Below are 21,291 nucleotides of genomic sequence, written 5' to 3'. Positions count from 1 at the left end.
TTAATCGAGTCAAAAAACCACTACGGGGGACACATTTTAAAAGCCGAAAGGAAGTAATGGAAAAATCGAAGACGGCTCTGATGGCTATACCGAAAATAGAGTTCCGGAAATATTTCGAGAGCTGGATTAAACGCTGGCATAAGTGCGTTGCATTTGTTGGGAGTACTTTAAAGGCGATAATATTACTTTTAAGGAATAAATTTGTATTTTAAATTTCCTGAATATATTTTATTCAATTCGGACTATATTGTGAATTGCGAAGATCATTGATTTTAGGGGCCCTGCAAAAAAAAGGTGAATTTTTATTATAATTTTATATTTTGTGTTTTCTTCGCCTGTTCAACTTCGCCCAACTAAAAATGAAAAACTTTAGAATTGAAACTTGTATTTCATCATTTATTTTAGCTGCCTTGCAAAAAAGGAGATAAGTTTTTATAATAATTTTATATTTTGTTTTCTTCGCTTGTTAAATTTCACCCTAAATTAAATTTCACCCTAAATTAAATTTCACTAAAAATGCAAAAAATTGAGAATTAAAACTTTTATTTTATCATTGATTTCAGGTGTCTTGCAAAAACAAAAGGTGAATTTCTGTTATACGTTTTACTATATTTTTATTTTGTGTTTTCTTCGCCTATTCAACTTCCCCCCAACTAAAAATGAATGACTTGAAAAATTAAACTTTTATTTAAACAAAATTTTTATTTCATTTCAATTGTAGGTATTGTAAAATACACTGATTACAAATTAATTCACAGTTCTTTTATTCGCATTCATCGTTCAGTTTTCCAGCTAGCTTCCCAGTTACAATACAATAACATCTTCTGCCTATTAATTTTTAGTTACATCTTTTTTTCAGTATTTCTTTTACTTTAATATAATTTTATAAGCAAATTTTGCTACAAAGCAAAATCGAAAAATACACGCTTACCACGCTAAAACAATTAACATGAAAATGTTCACATATATATGCATATATAAATGGGTGTGTATTATTTTTATACTTAAATTATGTATTTTTGTATGGAAATATGCATAAACAGTTAAAAAACATCCAATTTCTATCAACTTAAAAAACACTTAAAAATGTGAATTTCTAGTAAAATTGAATTGTGGATGGATTCCCCATTTTAAGGGTGGAAAAATGGTGAAAAGGTACATACACGAAATAAGCTTGGCTTAACAAAAAAAAAAAGATAAACAAATTCAGTTTAATTCGTATGGGCTTCCAATGTTCCTAAACCCTGCCAATTTTAGCATCAACTTTGTCTTGCCTATGTTTAAAACGCGTTATTATTATTTTTGCTGAATTAAACACTTTGAGAAAAATTCAGTAATTAATTTTACCTATGGCTACAGTTGTGCTTTAAGGACTTTGTGGTGTAATATTTAATAAGTTTCTTATATATATTTCTTTTTATTTATTAATCATATGTTATGTTTTTCAAGGCATTGCATTGCGATATTTTTTTAGCTTTTTATTATGCATTTATATACAAATCAATGACTTTTTGGACGACGTTGACTTTACAAGTAACACAAAGATTGTAGAACTGCAAAAAAGAATGTGAGCCTATAAGTAGATTTGCAGATGATTAAACACATTTTTCGTCAGTTATCGAACGTTCTTTTTTTTTTTTTTTGTTTTGCCTTTTTTTACAGTTCAGCCTTTGAAAGGCAAATTAACCAATATGCAACATTCCCATGGCAGCCGGTTCTACGTTGTCGGAGTGACTCGGGTTTTTCCCGACCAAGAGCTGCCGCCCCAGTAAACTAGCCCTGTCTAGTGTACCGTACCCCCAACATTTCAATGCAAATGTAAATATTATATTTCCGAAATTTGGTTAAGACGAATTTAAATGCCAAGTTGCATGTTTTTCAATTATGAATTGTTGTCGCATTCAATTTATGGTTAGCAAAAATTTACGAGATCAACCGAGAGTGATGTCCCTACAACATTCGTGTCTCAACTACATTAAAGGGCGTCAATTCGACCTATCAATAACATATCCGGTTAACCACATCAACTTATGGCGTAGTTAATGATTTTTTCGTTTATGGTTAATCGAAATTCGATGAAAAATTTTAGTCAAATAATCCTGATCAGGTATCATATGAACTTTTTTCATCTTGTAAGCAAGTTTTGCGAGTCTACTTTTAGGCGTTTTTAGGATTCTACAAATCACGTTATGACTTCCAAAATTAGCATACACTCAATCACATCTCTTTCCATTTATATACTATTTACAAAGCATAAATATTTTGTGCCTATTTATACCATATTTAACAGTATACTCAATGAGTAATCATGTTATTTCTTCTTCTTCTCGGTTTAACAATTTTAAAAGCTTATTTGCAATCTAACAATATAGCAGCCTTAATCATTGTTTTCTTTCTCAGTTTTGTTTCAAATGGTGCTATTTTTGTGAAATATATAAAATAAAATTTCCTCTCAACTTTTAAAATTACAAAATAATTTACTTTTTGGTTACGGCTTTTGAATTGCACCCATTTTAATCAATAACTCTTTATGAAATGGTCGATAATTTGCACAAAATTATTAATTATATTTATTATTAAATATGTATGTTTGTTTTGTTTCTTGGAACATTAAAGCAATCACTTACTCTTGCAATCAAACGTGTTCTTAACTAACTAAAATGTATATGGCGTGAGTATGTATGTATGTATGTATACGCATTGACTGAAATGTATTTGACCTATGAACTAAAAACGTTTGTGTTTACACTTGCTGCTCTCAACCAAGTTATATAGATACATATTTACATAGATACATATAATGAATGTATATATAATATATATTAGGATATATATATGTATATATATATATATATACTATATGCATATGATATTTCCAACTAAGATTTATCGCTCTCCATCACTTAGCCACTCAGTTAACTAATAACGTAAATAATTTATAGTTAACATTTAAAGTGGAATAATTAAATTATTTGACACTAACAACTAATATTTCTAAATTTTATGATACAGAGTGCATGTTTATACACACATAAGTTTTCATACATTGCTTTCTTTTGTAACTGTTAAGCAATTCAAGTTTAGGTGCGTGTGTGTTAGAGTTTTGGGTTCCATTTAAAAGCACATTGTATGCTTACACTAGTCACTAGATCTATAAGTATCCTATAGTTCTGAGGAAAAATATGGATCACAACAAATTTAAATATATATGTGTGTATGTACGTGTAGATGGATAAGGCAAAATTAAAGCATTGAAGTAAGAAGAAAAAAATCAAAATTGCAAATAACTGTTATTTTGCATTTGGGAGTAAACGAAAAAGCAACTTTTTTTTTATTTTATTCTACTCGAATAGGTTTAACTTATGAGCAGACGTAGCTTTGAGTTGTTGCCCTTCCTTTTTTGTTTTCTAAATGGAATATAATCAAGTACATATGTGTATGCATATGGAAGTGTATATATTGTCATGCGCTCATTCGATTGATCTATTGATTGCTTGATTGTTGTGCTTCATTTGCTACACCCACACACAAGAAATATATGAAAGCAATAATTGTAATAATAAAATTTGCGCGCAAAGCTTTTCATAGCAACCAATTTTCATCTATAGTTTGATTTCTAGAATTTCTAGCTATTCTAAAATAGTTGTCAATTCGTTGTATGCTTTGTTCGCTGGCATTCTGCAGTCTTCAATCGTCTACTCTTAAGCGCGCCTAAAAGCTCACTTCAATTAGAAATCATTTTTTAAACTTCTTATTTAGCCTTAAAGTTGCATAGTAACTTTGTAGCTATAGAAACTTGTAAAATAAAATACTATGCATCGCACGTATCCTATACATATCCACACACACATCAACACACACACACACACACACACTTATACAGTGTATTCTGCTTATGCAGGGGTGTGGTGTGCTCTTGTTGTACTTCAAATCGTTCACATTAAACGGACAATTGTTCCATTTGCTTTGGGCTTTGGGCCGCAAGGAAAACAAATCTAGAAGTCGTAAAATTCATTGCTTTTATTATTGAATCGTCGTGTTAACACATACACGACTGCTTCGTAGGTGGCCATCATTATGGCTGTATTAGGTATCTGCCGCAGCAATTGCGTCGCTAAGCCTCTGCAAATAAAATTAAATGAAATTAGAAAAAAATTATTATTTTTAAGTATCGTAAATTCTTTATAAATAGTTTCCATGCAACAGCTATTATTTACAATTTTTAGAAACAGTTGTATGATTGCGATTATTATGCGGTTATCTGTTCAACTGAGATAAGATTAGTGTTTATTTTATCCCTCTTCTCCCACTGATCTATCTAAGCAACCCTGGCGAAACGGCAGATTTTCTAGGATTACCGCTTTGAGATTGCCCGATGTCAACATTTGATTGTACTCGCATAATGAAAGCAAGTTTGAAGTGGGTCAAAATTTTCAAAAAACAACAACAACAAAACAACGAGTTTTGAGTCACATCAAATTTGCCCTTTATAATGATAAAATTTAGTGGGCTATAAAACTATGCAATTAATTTTATTTAAATTTCGATTTAAAAGTTTTAAATTTCGGTGGAAATCGGTCAAACTTTGTTTTACATGATATTTGTTGTAGAAAAAATAGATAGATACCTCTTTTATTATTATTATAAAGAAATTTAGCACTGCAACCTGAAATATCTGTCGTGCACATGAACTATTTTATATATGACAAGGAATATCGTTTGATTGTACGTATTTTAAAAGTTGTCAAACCAATCATTGGATTGTAATGAATCTTCACCAATTTATTGCTAGCAATTGCCGGAAGGATAAAGGCAAAGTAAAATTAATTTAAAATAAGGCGGTATAGCACCTCCCATACAAACCAATTTTTTAATATTACATACTTTCGAAACCGGAGTCTGAATACTGAAATTTGGTACAAGGACATAAAATATTAATACCTAAAAAATTCAGAAAAGTGGGCGGCATTGGTAAACGAGGCGTGACAGCTCTAAAATAAAACAATTCCTTATTATTGTACACTTTTAATAACATTCTTGGCAGATCATTATGATTTCGCAGAGATGTATAAAATATCAATGCCTTAATAACGCCAAAAAGTAAACGATATTGGTAAATGGGGAGTGGCAACCCCCAAACAGACCAGTGTTTGATGTTGCATAATTTCGAAACCATTCAATATCAACGTCTTGATATTCCGAAAAGTGATCGGGATTTGGTAAAGGGCACAACGAACAAAAAGTAAGTACTGAAAGAATATAATTCAACAATATTTAGTTTCGACCTACACACTAATGTCACGGGTTTCTTCAAATTTCATGGCATGTAATATTACGTTATCGTAATAAGAGGAAAAGAGACACAGATACATTTATCACCACAACTCGAAAGTACTGGAAGAACTTAGTCATTTTCATAATAGAATTGAGTTTCCTGATGCAAATTTTTGAGCGATGTTTATTAAGAAAAAATCGTACATTTATGTATATTGTGTTAAAAAATATGATTCGCAAACGTAAAGTGCGTAGAAATAAACGAAATCGAACATTTCAAAAACACTACGAATGGGAATTTAGTAATGAAGCAGATCGACTTCGAGTTGCGCAACTGCATGCATCAGAGTCTCAGGAACAACTTACAGCAATAATAGAAATAGAACGGTTGCGTCCTTCTCGATCTCGTGCAGCTAAGTCAGAGGATCAACACACAGCCAGGATTTGATCACGAACGTTCACGAGCTATTTGACCTCGACAAACAGTACATGGTGATTTAAATTTTGCTGCAATTCATTATAATGTTAACAACGCCTACAGTTTGCATCCCAGAGTAAACATAGGACAAATGGATGATGTGTTTGGGCATTGCAGTTCGCTTAAGTTCAACACTGAAACAGCAGGAATATGCTGCGCGAATGGCAGAATTAAATTGCCGAAATTGCATCCACCACTTAATTCATTGTTATCCTTAGCTTCGGGCCACGTTTTAAACTATCAAATCTTTGCAGAAAATTCACCACACATAACTGTGGGTGCTTTGGCATAAATTTTCCAACCAATATTTTTGCTGAGCTATTCTAATAAAAAAGTTTTGGTACTTCAAATAATCAAGTGACTTTTTTCTTGAACTAAGAATGCTCAATTTCTGGATTTTCAAGCAGGTAAACACGCTTAAAGTTATGACCCCATGGTGCTCGTTCGTAAACTGCACCATGATAAAAATAATGGCAGTTTGAATAACTTTTTGCCATTGAAAGATCATAAAAAACAGCAGAGTGTTTTTATATATTATTTATATATTATATATATTATATATATATATATTTTCACTGTAGCTGTCCGGTGTTTTCTAAAATCAGACTTAGGCTGTTGGGTTGCGATGTACTGGGTATGGATAAAGTTCAAATCCAAAAGATTCGCGGAAGAGTGACCTCAAGCCAATTTTCAAGTCTTACCATCCATACTGTGTCTATCCTGCTCTATATTTACAATGTAGTACAATGGCCTTCCTAACTGAGTGCTTGGTCTTGTCCAACCCCCCACAAATCTAATATAATCTATATATTAAATTGTTATGTCGATCTAGAAAAACCCGACACATTTGTCAATTACTATAGAAATTGAAATGCGAAAGAAATTTAAATTAATCTAAATTTATATGTTGTTTGCAGATTTAATAAACAAATAAAAATCATTCGATTGAAACTAAATTGCGCACAAATTTTTACCAAAATTCTCACTCCTGTCGCCACTGCCCATGAGTGGTTAATAAATATACCACTTAACCATTACTCTAACAACTTAGCAATCACGATTAACCAAAAAGGAAATATAAAAAAAAATAAAAGAACTTTTTGCACTCAAATATTTTAGTGCGTCATCGAGAACAAAAAATCTAAGCAAATAAATCAGCAAGGGGCACAACAAAAGCTTTTGACAGACGGTGTGAAATATGCGCTTCTATGCACGATTGTGTATATACGAATAGACATCGGTGTTTTTTATTGAGATAAGCAAAATAAAAATAGACACAACGACGCACACAAATGTCCAAATAGGAGAGTTCAAGTATTGTTGTAGGTATGAGCATATGTAAATGTGTAATGTCATAGCACAATGTACACAAGAGAGCATGTGAAATATCGAAACGCATTCAGTCGCCGGCAGGAATAGCACTTTTTTTCTTCTTTTTTTGCTTTCAATTAATACAATCAGTGGTCGAGGCCAATTTGTGGAAAATTTTGTTATAAAATCCACAAGCAATGAGAACAACAACTGAACACTTTGATTACAATAAAAGCGCAACTCTTTCACATACTTTCCCTATTTACACTTACGTTCTGCATTTAGCTGAGATTAATATTTCTACATAGTACGTACCTATAAAGTCCAGCTCGTCCTTCCTCTTTCCAGACGGTTCGCAACGTTTGGAAAAATTTATTATATTTATTACCCTCCTCACGCAGTCTTGTACGCGCCACCTCGTGCGGATATGCAATACAAGAAGCAACAGTCTTTGAAACGGCGCCTGCCATCATAAATTCCAGAAAATCTTTTGATGATTTGGCATCCTCATGACGTGTGTTGTGCATTTCAATCTGCAAGTGTAAAGTTCGTTAAATTTGCAGTTTTGTTAAGCACTTTTTCATTTTTTTTTCACATTAGTTCACTCACCAATTTCGATTTGATAAACTCGTAAATGACAAAATGTATCATTGTCTCACAGATGCCGAAGTAGCTGGCTGTAATGCCTTTGTAGAATGCGGCTATCCCGCCTTGCGCATAAACCCGGTTGATGCATTCTCGCACGGTCATTTGCACTTTGGAATTATAGTCTAGCTGTAGGCGCGTCTTCACAAACCAAATGGGATTTGTTAGTGAAGACGAGACGAAACCAGCGCTGGCGGCACTTAGTATGTGCACCTGCGGTGATTCGGTTTGCATAAAGCTGGAAGTAAGGAATTATTAAAAATTATAAATAATAAAGTCAGACTTTTTTTTTATTTGGAAGAGATAATGTAATCAACAGCAATTGAAAAAGAAAATAAACTACAAAGTCTTACTGCATTGGAGTCAAATTGAAAAGCGACGAATAAAATTGTTGGAATTATTTGTTATCCGTGTTTACGCCAAATACTCACTAAAGGCGGATAGTTTTGTGGAGAACGAAAACTTCATATAAATTAAAAAATTCTTAGAACGTCTTCTAATCCATTCTTCTGAAGCTTTCTTAATTAGCATACAAGCTGCGTGAAGAAATAATATCACGATCAGTGGAAGCTTCCATAGACGGAGTGAAACTCAGAGCGCTTTGCTTTGGCAGCCTGTAAGAGATGTCCACGTGTTGCTAGGACATTTGAGCAAAAACTGGAAGGCAAATTTTTATATTCGACCAGTTCCAGAAAATGACCGACTATGGGAGCTGCCCGCAAACACAGTTTTTGCAGTGACAGTTTTTTATTATGACTGTGAAGGAAGCGGCATTACCAAGGTTACATAGCTGCTACTGTTTCACCACAAAGAATAAAGAAACGGTGATGCAAAAGGCGAAAGGTGAGGTGACAAGGTGAAATACCTACATCTGATCCTTGACAGAAAGCTAACGTGGAAGCCCAACATTGAGGAGAGGACAAGGAAGCCAGAAATCGTCTTGTATGGAAACATGTGCGCTATTGGCAAAAGATGGGGTCCCTCCCCATGAGTTGTGATTTGGCTCTATAATACCATTATAAAGTAAATTTTGTCGTATGGAGTCCTGGTCTGGTGGAACAAACTGGATTGACATCTTGGCTATCATTTCTTCGCTACGCTTGCTGATATAGCAGGCTTTCATATTAGAAACCTGATGAATCTATTAGTTTTCTCCACCTTACTTTCTTTGCAATGGCATCACAAAACATGAATTTGACTTCTTCGTCCATGTGTGCCCATTTTAACCTAACCTAACTTAAGTTCAGCAGTTGAAAATTCACTTTAGATAAAAAAATATCTTTAGCGATGGCATTATGGAGGTTGCTTTACTGACGGGGTATAAATAAGATCAATATTTAAGTTCTTCTAAATTTTGTTCTACATATACAGGGCCCGCCATCTATCGTTACGGATTTGAACTAGGTATTATTTGAAGAATGGTAACACTTAGCTGTCATCTGATTTGACAGAAAATTAGTTTTATTCTTTCGCTGAACGAAAATGGTTGTGTATACGCTCAAAGAACGCTGGGAAATATTGCGACATTACTTTGAAAATCATGGTAATGTTGCAGAATGTATACGAAAATTACGTACGGCAATGGGAAGAAGAAAAGCACCGAATGAAGCGTATGTGCGTTACTTTGTGAAAAAAGTAAGAGAAACTGGGTTGCTTATTGACAAACCAACGCGTGACCGACCAAAAACCGTGCGTACACCCGAAAATATTGCTGCTGTGGCCAAGAGTGTTCGTGAATCACCAGGAACATCAGTTCACCGTCGTTCTCAACAATTGGACATTTCGGAGACATCATTGAGACGAATTTTGCGTAAAGACCTGGGTATGCCACCTCGGAGCTGCGATTTGACGCCGCTGGATTATTATCTTTGGGGTGCCGTCAAAGACCAGTGTTATGCCAACAAACCAGCAACAATTGATGCACTGAAGACCAACATACGCGATGTCATAGCTGAAATACAGCCGCATACAATCGAAAATGTGTTGAAAAATTGGACCGATCGTATGGGATGGTGCATGGCTACCCGAGGCAGCCATATGAATGAAGTTGTGTTCCATCATTAACCGGAAGGATTGTACTTCAAAATAAAAAAAAACAGTTTGGAAAAATATTGAGTAGTTTCTTTTGTATAGCATTTTTAATTCCGTAAAGTTATATGGCGGACCCTTTATAACCGTATACCATAAAACAGGTAGTTTCATTGAATTTAGTTGTTGGCCACGTTGTAAATAATTACAAAAAACAAATGGCATCGATTACATTTCAGTTTAACAAAAGCAAAAAGCGATAATAGTATTCTTTGACACATAAAATACTATTTGAAAATACAGGTTCTTTTGAATATTTTTTTAATGATATTTTATATAGTTTTCTTATTTTTAATTCAGTAGCAATTATTTAGGCGAGTTATGCGTTTGATAATAAAGGAAACTCTACAAAATCGGTATAAAGCTATAAATAGAAACCCATTTTATTTGTGCATGAAATATTTTTAGGTTTGTAAACACACCTTAAATTATTTAAGAAATTCTTCGTTTGTGAGTAGGTGCAAAAATATATCGCTCGGGAGGGCGCTACGCCAATGAGATTCGGCCCCAGGCCTTTGAAAAGGGCGCGTGGACCTTCATTTTGTACTATGTGCCTGAAAAAAATATACAAAAATTAATTGAAATATATACAATTTTATCATAATAAATAAAACCACTTGAATATTATATGGTTGCCAAATAGCGAAGACATGTTTTTTTTTTAACTAAAGATCAAACAAATGAATTGTTCAATTATCTTAAGATATGCCCAATCGGTTCTAAATGCATAGTGAAATGTAATAGAGGGAACGAGACGAAAGACACCGAAGTGAATTGTCACTTAATTAGCTATTGCACATTGCACGTAAAATTAATGCGAATGGTTATAATGAGGCGGAACGGCGTGAGTCATAAAAATTTGTTCCTGTTAGATTCTACAGACTTCTTACGACAATTTGACAATTAGTTGCTGGCAAACTAGCGGCGCTAGCGTTTATTCGTATATATACATATGTATATATATATGCATATAATATCCTTTAAATTCGTTTATTCGTACTTTATATTTTTTGAAACGAACACGAAGTCAGTTTATTGGAAGCGTGACCGGTAAAATTCAAACTTAGAGATACGATGTTTTTATAAAATGAGGTCCGAGTATGAAAAAATATTTGAAGCAGTGTTCCTATGTACACACCCTAAAGTTCCAAAAATGTCAAGTGTATCTGCAGCAAAATATTTGAAGAAGTTATACGATATATAAATGGATGCAACGGTATACGGAAGTTAAAATCGTTTCGAATTCCCCGGACGAGGCAAAAAAAAATCTCTCTAAATTTAGACCAGAAGATCATTGATTTGCTTCCACAAAGTCGAACTTATCGTTGCGTAAAGCTGAAGCAGTTTCAAGGAAAAGTGGTATTAATGTATCCAAAAACAAGACACGATTCGAGGACGTTTACGTAGACCAAAATTTCCGGAGCACATTGAAAAAACCACCTCTCTCATTATCACACATTGAAAAAAAAAGACTTGGTTGGGCTAAGGCAAATGCAGAGCGGATTGCCGCAAACGTAATATTCACGGATGAATCTTCCTTTTGGGCACATAGTTGCATACTTCGATCCTGATGTACTGCTGATAATCGACAACTTCAACGAACTGTTAAGCGTCCAGCTAAGGCTCATGTTTGGGGCTGTTTCTCCGAAAAAGGATTTTGTGTATTTGTATTTACCGCCAACTTGAATGCAATTTTAATGAATAATGAAATTTACCTAAAAACATTATTGCCGTTACTGCAAAGGTGTTTGGCAGAACTAGCTAACTTTGGATTTTACAAGAAGACAACAATCTCAAGCATCGAGAAGCCGCAGGTGTGTAGAGGGAATGGGATTGAAATGTTCGATTGGCCTTCCCAGTCGCCTGATGGCAACTCTATTGAAAATGTTTGGGCAATAGTAAAAGTTAAAACTTAAAGAAAAACAAATATGGATAGCCAAACAGTTATCAAGATAAACTCGGCTTATTTGGAGCCGACTACAACCACAACTTGCACAGAAATTAACACAAAATATGACCCAAAGATGTACAGCCATTATAGCTAATGGAGATGACTATATAAGTACATTTTATTGAATATATAGCACATAATAAATATTAAAAGCCCATACAAATGCAGTTTATTGGTCAAATAGTTTCTAAGTTATGGCGGTCACGCTTCTGTTAGACAGACTGTAGATTAACTTATCTTCTTCGGTACACATTTTTTGAGATAAATACGTATTTTCAGCGAATAACTCCTTTAACTTTAATTCTAAACCAGTGACGGTAGGAACGTGTTATTATAATTGGCTTAATCTTCTTCCGTTTTGTTGCACTATACTCCGTCCCGTTCTTTCCATTATAACCAACATATTTCATACAAAGCGCATTCATTAAAGGTGTTGGCACTAGACCAACCACAATGTTTTGTACGCTTGATTGTCATAGCAAGGTATTGGCAAAGTAGAAAACTAATAATGGCTTCGCCTTGTTTCATTTTAGGCTGACAGCAACATGGGCACGGCGAAAAAAAAAACAAATCAGCTGATTTACCGATATCACCTTTAATAGATTCGCTTTGATTTCTTGTCTATCTAATTATGCGAAATATGAAGACAACCGCTGACATTTCTTCTGTCTTAGAATTTAAACAATATAAACATGTCATCCCTATTAACCTTTGTATGGTATTGTATTTTTATTGTATAATTTAACTCTCACTACTTACCTTAAACACTGCACGATACTCACTGACTTTGTGGAGGTGGATGAGATACCGCAATGTGAGATAGCCATTATCTGCAGAGAGTAAAAGCAATGAAATTCAAATATTATTAACAGTTAGAAATCTATTTTTTTTTTTCTTTTTTTGTTTTTTTTTTTTTTTTGAGAAATAAAATGATTATAAAATTGGTACTACCCTACGCACACCCCCAATCACCTGTGGCTGTGACCTCTTACGCAAAATGGTTGTGCTCAATTTACGTCGCTGTTCGGGTCGAAGCAATTCGCTGGAGCCATTTGTCGAGCCTGGTGGTTCGAGGCGTGTCGGCCCGAGAAAAGCAGTTGAACTCTGTAAACGTGTTTTAACCACTTCTAAGGGACAAGTGACGACAGCACCAACTGTACCGGCGGTTCTAGAAAGAAATAAGAAATGGAACAAATTTATTTACATACATACACACATATATATGCAGGTGAAATGGTTGAAGTGCCAGTCTTTCAACTATATACATATATGCAAGTATAAGCAAATTTTACAAATAATATTTACAAATATCTGAATGAAGGAGACGAGCTCTAAAATTTAATTGGTATCGATATATTCAACTTTTCCTTTTTTATTGCCAAGTGGGCGGTCTGTTGAGCAAACAGAGAAGCTATTCGCCAAAGCGCCATAAGCTCAGACAAAATTCGTTTGTATTCTTGATTGCTGACGGAACTAAGACGTTAGCGACATTTTGTATCATTTGGTTTAAAAATACGTTTATAAATAACCAGCTCAATTGACGTACGACTCATCGCCGACGCACTTGAGTGCCTCCAATGAAGGAACAAACAGAACTTAGTCAAGCAAAAACGAAAATAACTTGCAATTAGTAAATTGTTTCGTAGTTTAAATTTATGGGTTGCAGTATAACAACAACTACAGAGACATTGTAACAGTTGGCAAATAAAATTTTTAAGCGGCGAGCCTTTAAATCTTCTTTGGGTGGCAAGAATAGAAGGGAAAACAATTAAAGAAAAGCAACCGAACAACACACGCCAGTTGGTTATGCCAGCTATATTCTAAGCATTTTGAAATAATTTTTCTAAATTTTCTATTGATTATGCAACTGCAGGCAAAAATGCTTGATAACAATGACAGCGCTACTTCATTTAGAATGATAAATTCCTATTTGCACGTCAAGGGATGTTACGTGAGTTATGGAATGAGTCCCGTGAGTGAATGCGAACTAAAAATGATTTAATATTTTCTTAGTTATTAACTAATACTTGGGCGTACTACGCCTCGTGTCTTGTAAATGAGTGCGAAATTTCAAAAATGACACAAAGACATGAATTTGGAATTACAGACACCCAACCCCTCCGCATTGAGTAGAGCCAAATATGAACATTTTAGGAATTCTAAACATGTCATTCTTGGACATTCAAGAAAGTGCATATTAATCTTGCGCTAAATTAAACACCCTTTCGGAAGATTTATAATTTTTGCAATTGACGTCGTACACGTCAATCACATTTGACACTTCTGAACTAGACAGCTGCAATCTACAAGCATACAAGTAAGATTTCCGTCACCCAAAATATTTTTTTCTTTTTTAGTGAAAAAGTTACTCAATACAAAATTGGATGAGTAATTTTGCGCCACCTTGTATTTATTTTAGATGTGGTAGAATATAATATATGTATATTTGAGCAGTGTTAAATATTTCACTTATTTAACAAAAAATTGCATTCATAAGTAATAGGATTTCGGCAGTTCCGCCTACAGATGTTTTTTTGTTTTACAATGAAAAATGTGCTACATATACTTCATAAGAGGTGTGTTCAAGTAAAGTGATTTTTGAATTTCGCAGGCAACGTACATCCGTAAACAAAAATATACTGTTAATGATGCAATGTAATGATTTTTCTAAATATACTCGAGGGTTTTCTTCTCCCCAGTTCGGAAATTTTGTCTGCTGACAAATCCATTCAATGTGAAATGAGCTTCATCATTAAAGATGATTTTGCGTGAAAACCAAGTATCATGTTCACGAAATTTCTGCGTTTATAAAAATCTGTTGGTTTCAGTTCTTGTGTTTATTGAATTTTGTAAGGATGCAAATGAAAGTCTTTATGTGAAATCCGCCAAACGTCGAGTCATCGAGGTTGAAAGTTGTTTAGCAAAACGTTTTTCTTTCATGGCCAAATGCAATTTTCCGAATAAATAAAAGTCACAGGGAAGCCATATCATGCGAATACGGTGAGTTATTGATGGTTAAAATGCGATTTCTAGTCAAAAAATCATTCACAAGAGTGGATCGATGAGATAGTGCATTATCATGCAATAAGCGCCAGCTTCTTCCTTCGCGATATTCTGGGCGAATTCGGTGAATGCGATGCAACAAACGCTTCAACAAAACGCCAAGATAGAAAATTACATTGACGGTTTGGCCCATTGGCACGAACTCCTTTGGAATCGTAAAAACAAATTAGCATCGACTTGATTTTTGATTTCTCCAAACGCGATTTTGTGGGTTGTGGCTCGTCTGGGACCTTCCTTTCGGCACTTTGACGCTTAGTTTCAGGTTCATGTTGGAAACACCACATTTCAGCACCAGTTACAATGTTGTAAAGGAAGTGCTCGTCTTTTCTCGCCTTTTTAATGAGGTCTTTCGAATGTTGAATTCTGAGCAATTTTTGGTCCTCAGTTACCTTGTGCGGAACGAAACGTGCACAGACCTTTCGTAAGCCTAAATCGATGTTTTGGAGATATTCAACTTCGATTCTGGCATGAGATAGACCATCACCAATTAAAATGTATTGTTAAACGTTTTACCGATGTTAAAACAAAATTTGAAATTATCTCTTTGTTCGAAACTCATTTTTTTACCGGTGACACAAACATACTGACACTTTAGACGCAATAACTTCGGTTCCACTGAAGGAAAAGTGTCACCAAGCTTTCACTGGAAGGCAGTAACTTCCAACGCGCTAACTTATTAAAAAGATGGGGCCATCAAAAATATTTTTATGACGCTAGTCTTGTTTATTTTGGACTTCACCTTGTATTCTCAACAGAATGTCCAGTTCTTGGTGTGCCAGTCCTTTTCCCAACCCCGACAAATCAGTTTCTTGAAATTTTTTCCACCAACCTTTGAATTGTCGACTCATTCGGACGACTATTTCCACCACAAAAATATCACAAATTTTGCGATAAGTTATTCTTAAAGATCGACCATTTTCATAACAAGTTTCAATAATTTGGACGCGTTGTTCTACTGCTTAAAATTGAAGTATGATACATCTGTCTACTTGACAAATGTCAAAGATGACATAAAAAAAGCTACCATCTAAGAATTATTCGCTACTAACATCTAGGCCTCACTTTTGTAAGACCCTTGTTTCGCAGGAAAAATTTGTTTAGCGCTTTTCCCGATTGCTCATCCCTCACTCTCCTTCTCTTGTGAGACTTAATTTGTTTAATAGCTGTACAGATTTGTGGTCGAAAATTGCTCGAATGCACCTAATAAATATCAACTCTCTATAACTGCTCCAAAACTAGTTTTCTTTATTAGTTACAACAGATCACACGGTGGTACCTCGAGGCATTTGATCAAAAAAGTTGTTTACCAAAGATTTCTCTGATTGGCAACCAGTTGATATCAAAAGGTAATGGCAGAAATTAGGTCAATATTTTCCTCAGTTGTCACAAAAAATCTGCCTTTCGCCGTCATATGGTTAATTTTTACGATTCTTGCTTTTCGAAAAAGTGTGAACAATCATATGGAAGAAACCCTATCTCTTTATTCTGGTGGTGGAAATAATTTTATAAAATAGTTAAAGTAAAAGCTCAAGGTGCCAAACATAGTAAGCGTTGATACTCTACCCTACCATTTTAATTTTTATGTTTTTTAGTTTAAAGTTAAATCATTTTGAATAGAACACTTCTGACTGAAAACTAAAAATTTTATTTATTTGTCCAGTGAAAGCATGAGCTGTGTATGCAGATTATACTATTACTCGTACTCCAATTAGTGCAAGTCATTAGTCATTATAAAAATTCCGCTATTATTATCAGTAGAAATTACAAATTGCAAATAACAATGGCACTCCAGTTATGGCTATTCGTGCAATTCACTGCCTCCCTCTTAATTAATTAATATTTTATCTAATTCAAACAAATAAATATAACGACTAAACAGAATAATTGAAGTTAATAAGGTATTAAAAAATTGGTTTTGTATTGCACAAACATGCAATGTCAGCAGACCAAGAAGATGATGGTAGACGTTTGGCTGAAAAATTACGAAAAGCGATGAATGTGTAAATCGATAATTTCCACTTTTCTTTTAATTCTTTACTGTGAAGTTACGCAAGTGACTAAGTGACAAATTTATAACACATAAGTTAATTTAATAATACTGTATTTATAAAAATAAAGGGATGCTTGGCATTCACCGGTGAGTTAACCACTAAAAGTCTTGTTGAGTGCACGCGTTACGTTTGTTTTTTTCCTTTATTCCGGGCCTAGCAAGCGATATTTCAGAAAATGCTAAACGCGATTAAGAAAATTCTACAATGTATTCTTGTGTACTACAACCACTTCCCGAGCACCAACAAATTGTTTCCCCAACCTTTGCGAAATTTGCGATTCTCTCGTTGATATCTAATGTAATTTTCCAATGGCTCTTCACCTTTGAGAAAGTTAAAATCTACAAGTTTATATTTAGTCTTATTACGTAGAACTGTCCTGGCAACTATCGGGTCGGCATCGATGTGCTCAATGATAATGAGAATTGTTCAAAATCCTTCAACAGCTTGTCAGATATTTTATTTGCTAACTTAATTATTATAATTTTTCGTTTACCTTTAGCTCCTATTGTAGCATGGGGCGTCACGTCATTTGTAAATTATAATAATGTTATAGGATTATTCAGTGAATTAGTAAATGAGTTCTTTTTGCTATTATTATATTAGCCTACAAGCTCTTTACAAATGTTCTCTATGAACGAATCAACGAATATGCTGAAAGAGTAATTGAAGACTACCAATGCGGATTTCGTAGAGGCAAGTCTACAATCGACCAATGTTTTGTTCTTAGCCAAATGTTTGAAAAACACTATGAATACGGGCTAGATGGTCACTGCCTGTTCATTGATTTCAAACAAGCCTTCGACAGTGTTAAAAGAGATAGGATCCAGCACATATTGCTTATTCTTGGAATACCTGCCAAACTAATAAGGCTCGTTAGCGCAACGCTCACAAATACACAAGCAAAAGTGATCATTCAAGGGAATCTCACAGTCGTTCCCTATAGAAACAGTCATATTCAATTTGATGCTGCACTTTGTCGTAAGGGAAGTCAACAAAGGTGGTACCTTGATAACTAAAACAACCCAAATATGTGCTTAAGCAGATGACATCGCTATTCTCTCAAGAAATAGGAATCACTTAAAAGACATTTTGACGTGATAACGTCTTATAATTCGATTTAGCCGGCTGCACGCACGAAAAAATGTGTCGTTACCTTGCTCATTTGTCGTTACCTTGAATGAACTGCAAGCGAAAGCGCGGAACGAACGACAAAGCAAACGAAAGGCAACGTTCGACATCTTGCTCTCTCCTATTTAAGTGAGCGTATATATGTATGTATAAGCGCATAGGTATATACATATATAAATTCACGTATTTGTATTTGCATATGCCTTCTTATTGATTATTACTTGAAGAATTTAAAATAAAACCAAGTTTGTTAATAATACCTGTTGTTTTAATGTTATTAATATTAATTTTTTTATTATATATGAAGGAAAAAATGTATGGTAATATTTACCATATACCTTATAAGATATGTTGTATACTAATATATGTATATAAACATGCATATACATATATATTACAATTTCGCGCAATTTTCAAAAAGAACAAATCTATATGTAAAGATGCATACAAGTCATATGGACATATCAAATATACGAATCTATTCCGTACGCAAGCAAATGTAAGCTAATGTGCTTGAACTGCAAGCGAGAGCGCGGAACGAACGACAAAGAGCACAATCGGCCCCCGCGTTCGGCAACGTTCGACATCTGGCTCTGTCCTACTTGAGTGAGCATATATATGTATGTATATGCGCATTTGTATATAAATTCACATACTTGTATTTGCATATGCCTTCTTCCTGTGTGCATGGTAATGAACCATTTCTCTGTTGAGAATAGGACGATGATAGAAAAAGTAGTAAATGAAAGGGAGTGTTTCGAGTGTAAAGTGCTTTGAAAAAGCCAAATCGATGATGGTGCCTCTTAGTGTTGTTGACTTATTAACGTTGGAAGCACAATCTAAATTGAACATATCTTTCATGAATTTGATAAATGTTTCGTCATTTTTCACGTTTGTGTAAATGTAACTTGGCCTATTCCATTGCACTTCCATTTACCTCCTCCTCTATATCCATACAAAATATCTATCAAACAAATAAAATTAAAATTTTGTTTTGAAAATTCCAACCATTCCATCAATATTTTCTTATGATGTTGTCACGTTAAACTATCGTCAGTAAACGGACTTTACAGACAACCTCTTTTTTTATAAATTAACAAAATTGCAAACGATATTGGCCTTTTTGTAAACCAGGGCAAAACAAAATATCTGTTGAAATCGAGGCGGCCTGCACAGATGCCAAATTTCCATGTGGGAGCCTATACTTTTGAAGCAGTGCAGCATTTTAAGTACCTAGGAGTTATGTTCGCATGTAGCGGTGATTCAACTTCCGCTGTCAGAACGAGACAGGTGTGCGTTTTGTTAAAGCGCAGCGCATAAGATGGCTAGGTCATGTGATTCGTATGCCTGTTGACTGTACCGTGAAGAAAACCTTGACAGGAAAGCTAATGGGCGTGAAGGCCAAAGGCAGACCGAGGAACCTTTGGATAGACGCAGTGCCACACGATCTTAAGAAGGGAATACGTAACTACGAAGCAACAGCTCAAGATAGATCGCTTTGAAGGAAGCTTTACGCACTCCGCGTTGTAACGCTATGAAATAGGAAGAAAGAGATATTATCTTTAAAAGCAAAAGAAAAAAATAGAAAGAACTCTAATTTATTTATGGCGCTTCACATTATTTTTGAATCAACTAGAGAATAATATTAGAGATGAAGTTGAGAATCAGCTTTTTCTCAAGTTGAGAATTGGGACATTTTCAAGTTGAGAAAAACTGTTTTTCTCACTTAAAAATAAAAAATAAAGAATGACATGATACTCAGATGGAGATAATATTAATAAGGAACGTCAGAAATATAAACGAAATACCTCATTTCGCAATCTCATCCTAAAGTTAATCTCAAACCTAAAATGCTTATTGGGTAGTTTACGAATTGATGGCACTTAGCCAAATTATGAACTTAATTTTTTTTCCAAGGGTAATAAACAAGAATTGTTCATTTATATTTTACACCGAAATATTTACATACATCCATATATATATATTGACATATTTACGTAGCTGAGATATTGTACAGTTGCATGGTTTGATCAATAATAAACAAAAGAAAGTTCTAGTGCTTTAAGATGACGTACGAGTAGAGCGGAAGGTGGAGGAGAATAGAAAGTAAAAACAAATTTTGCTGACTGAATAGTCAAGTCAAGGCAAGCCATAAATCAAAAATATATAGATTAATTGTTCTTGAATGAATAAAAAAATTATGTAAATAAATAAGTATGAATAACAGGGCATTGTCCATCTCTCACTAAAACAAAAACAAAAAAAAAAAATAAGTAAATACAAAAAAAAAAAAACAAAAAGTCAAATAAAACAGCGGCGAGAACGAACTACTATAATTGTTAACCATAATATTATTTTATTGTACCTACGACAGTCGGGACTAGGGGGGCTTAACAACGTATCCAAGCGCAATTACTCCTAATTGACACAATGAAAAATATTATATGTGAATGGATTTCTGTTATTAAAAGGGTTCTCATCAAAAAAATATAGGCTCCTTTTCGATTCGCCACTTCTCTGCTGGTTATGTTTGAGCTCTGCTCGCTTGACGAAAAGTTTGCATGTGAAAGCAACAACAAAGTCATTGATCAAGATTCGTCATTAGGGTGCTTCAACGAATTCAGCAAGCAAATACTCTTTTGGAGTTAACCGTCGTGCTCACACACGGCAACTCCGTTACTTGCAATTGTTTATTTTTGATCTACAGTCCCCGAACCACATTTAGCAGAACGAGAACGCAAAGGGTGTTGACAGGACACGAACATTACAAGTAATGAATTGAAGCAACAGAGGGAAACACTGTACGAACGTAGTTTTTGGCTGCTTTTTTCCAATGGTACCAATATTTATTTATGCCAATTGGTTTATCTATTCGTCACTTGCTAATGCTTGGCGAATCGAAGAGGCCTTATCTGGCATTTGGAGGCAGCATGTAACTGGCAATATCTTCCACAAATTGGAGGAGTAGCTTTGACTAACTACAAAATCAGTATTTTATGTGATTACAGCAACAACAAAGGCAAACATTATTTGAAAAAAGAAAACCTTAAAGCTTTTAAATAAAATTATGGTGCTCAGGAGCTCTATTCTGCTTTCTCAACTTTATATAACGTAAACACTAAGAAACAGGGTGGTGGGTTTCCTCAAGGTATTCTCAAATGCCCTGGTAGCCAGTGCTCCTTACTTTGCGTAAAAATAATTGTTTTATTTTTCCTCGTTTTAAAAAAATAAATAATTTTTTAATAATATTAGAGGCGCTATGCTCCGATGATGATGATGGTGAGTAGCACATTTAGCTCTGC

General features: G+C 34.3%; 1 protein-coding gene across 2 annotated transcripts in view; it reads right to left on the bottom strand.

Annotated features, from left to right (window-relative positions):
- Positions 1–676: 676 nt before the first annotated feature.
- The window catches only part of LOC129247145 (mitochondrial carrier protein Rim2), a 56,645-nt gene continuing 36,030 nt past the window's right edge, over positions 677–21,291 (bottom strand). Inside the window, exons 2-7 of one of the 2 annotated variants that reach the window (XM_054886098.1) lie at positions 12,699–12,915; positions 12,507–12,577; positions 10,219–10,350; positions 7,673–7,946; positions 7,379–7,596; positions 677–4,122 (exon numbers count right to left, since the gene is read on the bottom strand). In XM_054886098.1, the coding sequence (XP_054742073.1) occupies positions 3,996–4,122; positions 7,379–7,596; positions 7,673–7,946; positions 10,219–10,350; positions 12,507–12,577; positions 12,699–12,915 (1,039 nt within the window). In that variant the 3' untranslated portion in view covers positions 677–3,995. The remainder of the gene's footprint in view (positions 4,123–7,378; positions 7,597–7,672; positions 7,947–10,218; positions 10,351–12,506; positions 12,578–12,698; positions 12,916–21,291) is intronic. The other variant, XM_054886099.1, reaches the window with a different exon arrangement.

The sequence above is a fragment of the Anastrepha obliqua genome, chromosome 5 (assembly GCF_027943255.1).
Source record: "Anastrepha obliqua isolate idAnaObli1 chromosome 5, idAnaObli1_1.0, whole genome shotgun sequence".
NCBI lineage: Eukaryota > Metazoa > Arthropoda > Insecta > Diptera > Tephritidae > Anastrepha > Anastrepha obliqua.
The sequence above is the reverse complement of the archived record's forward strand: the minus strand, read 5'-3'. Positions and strand labels throughout refer to the sequence as shown.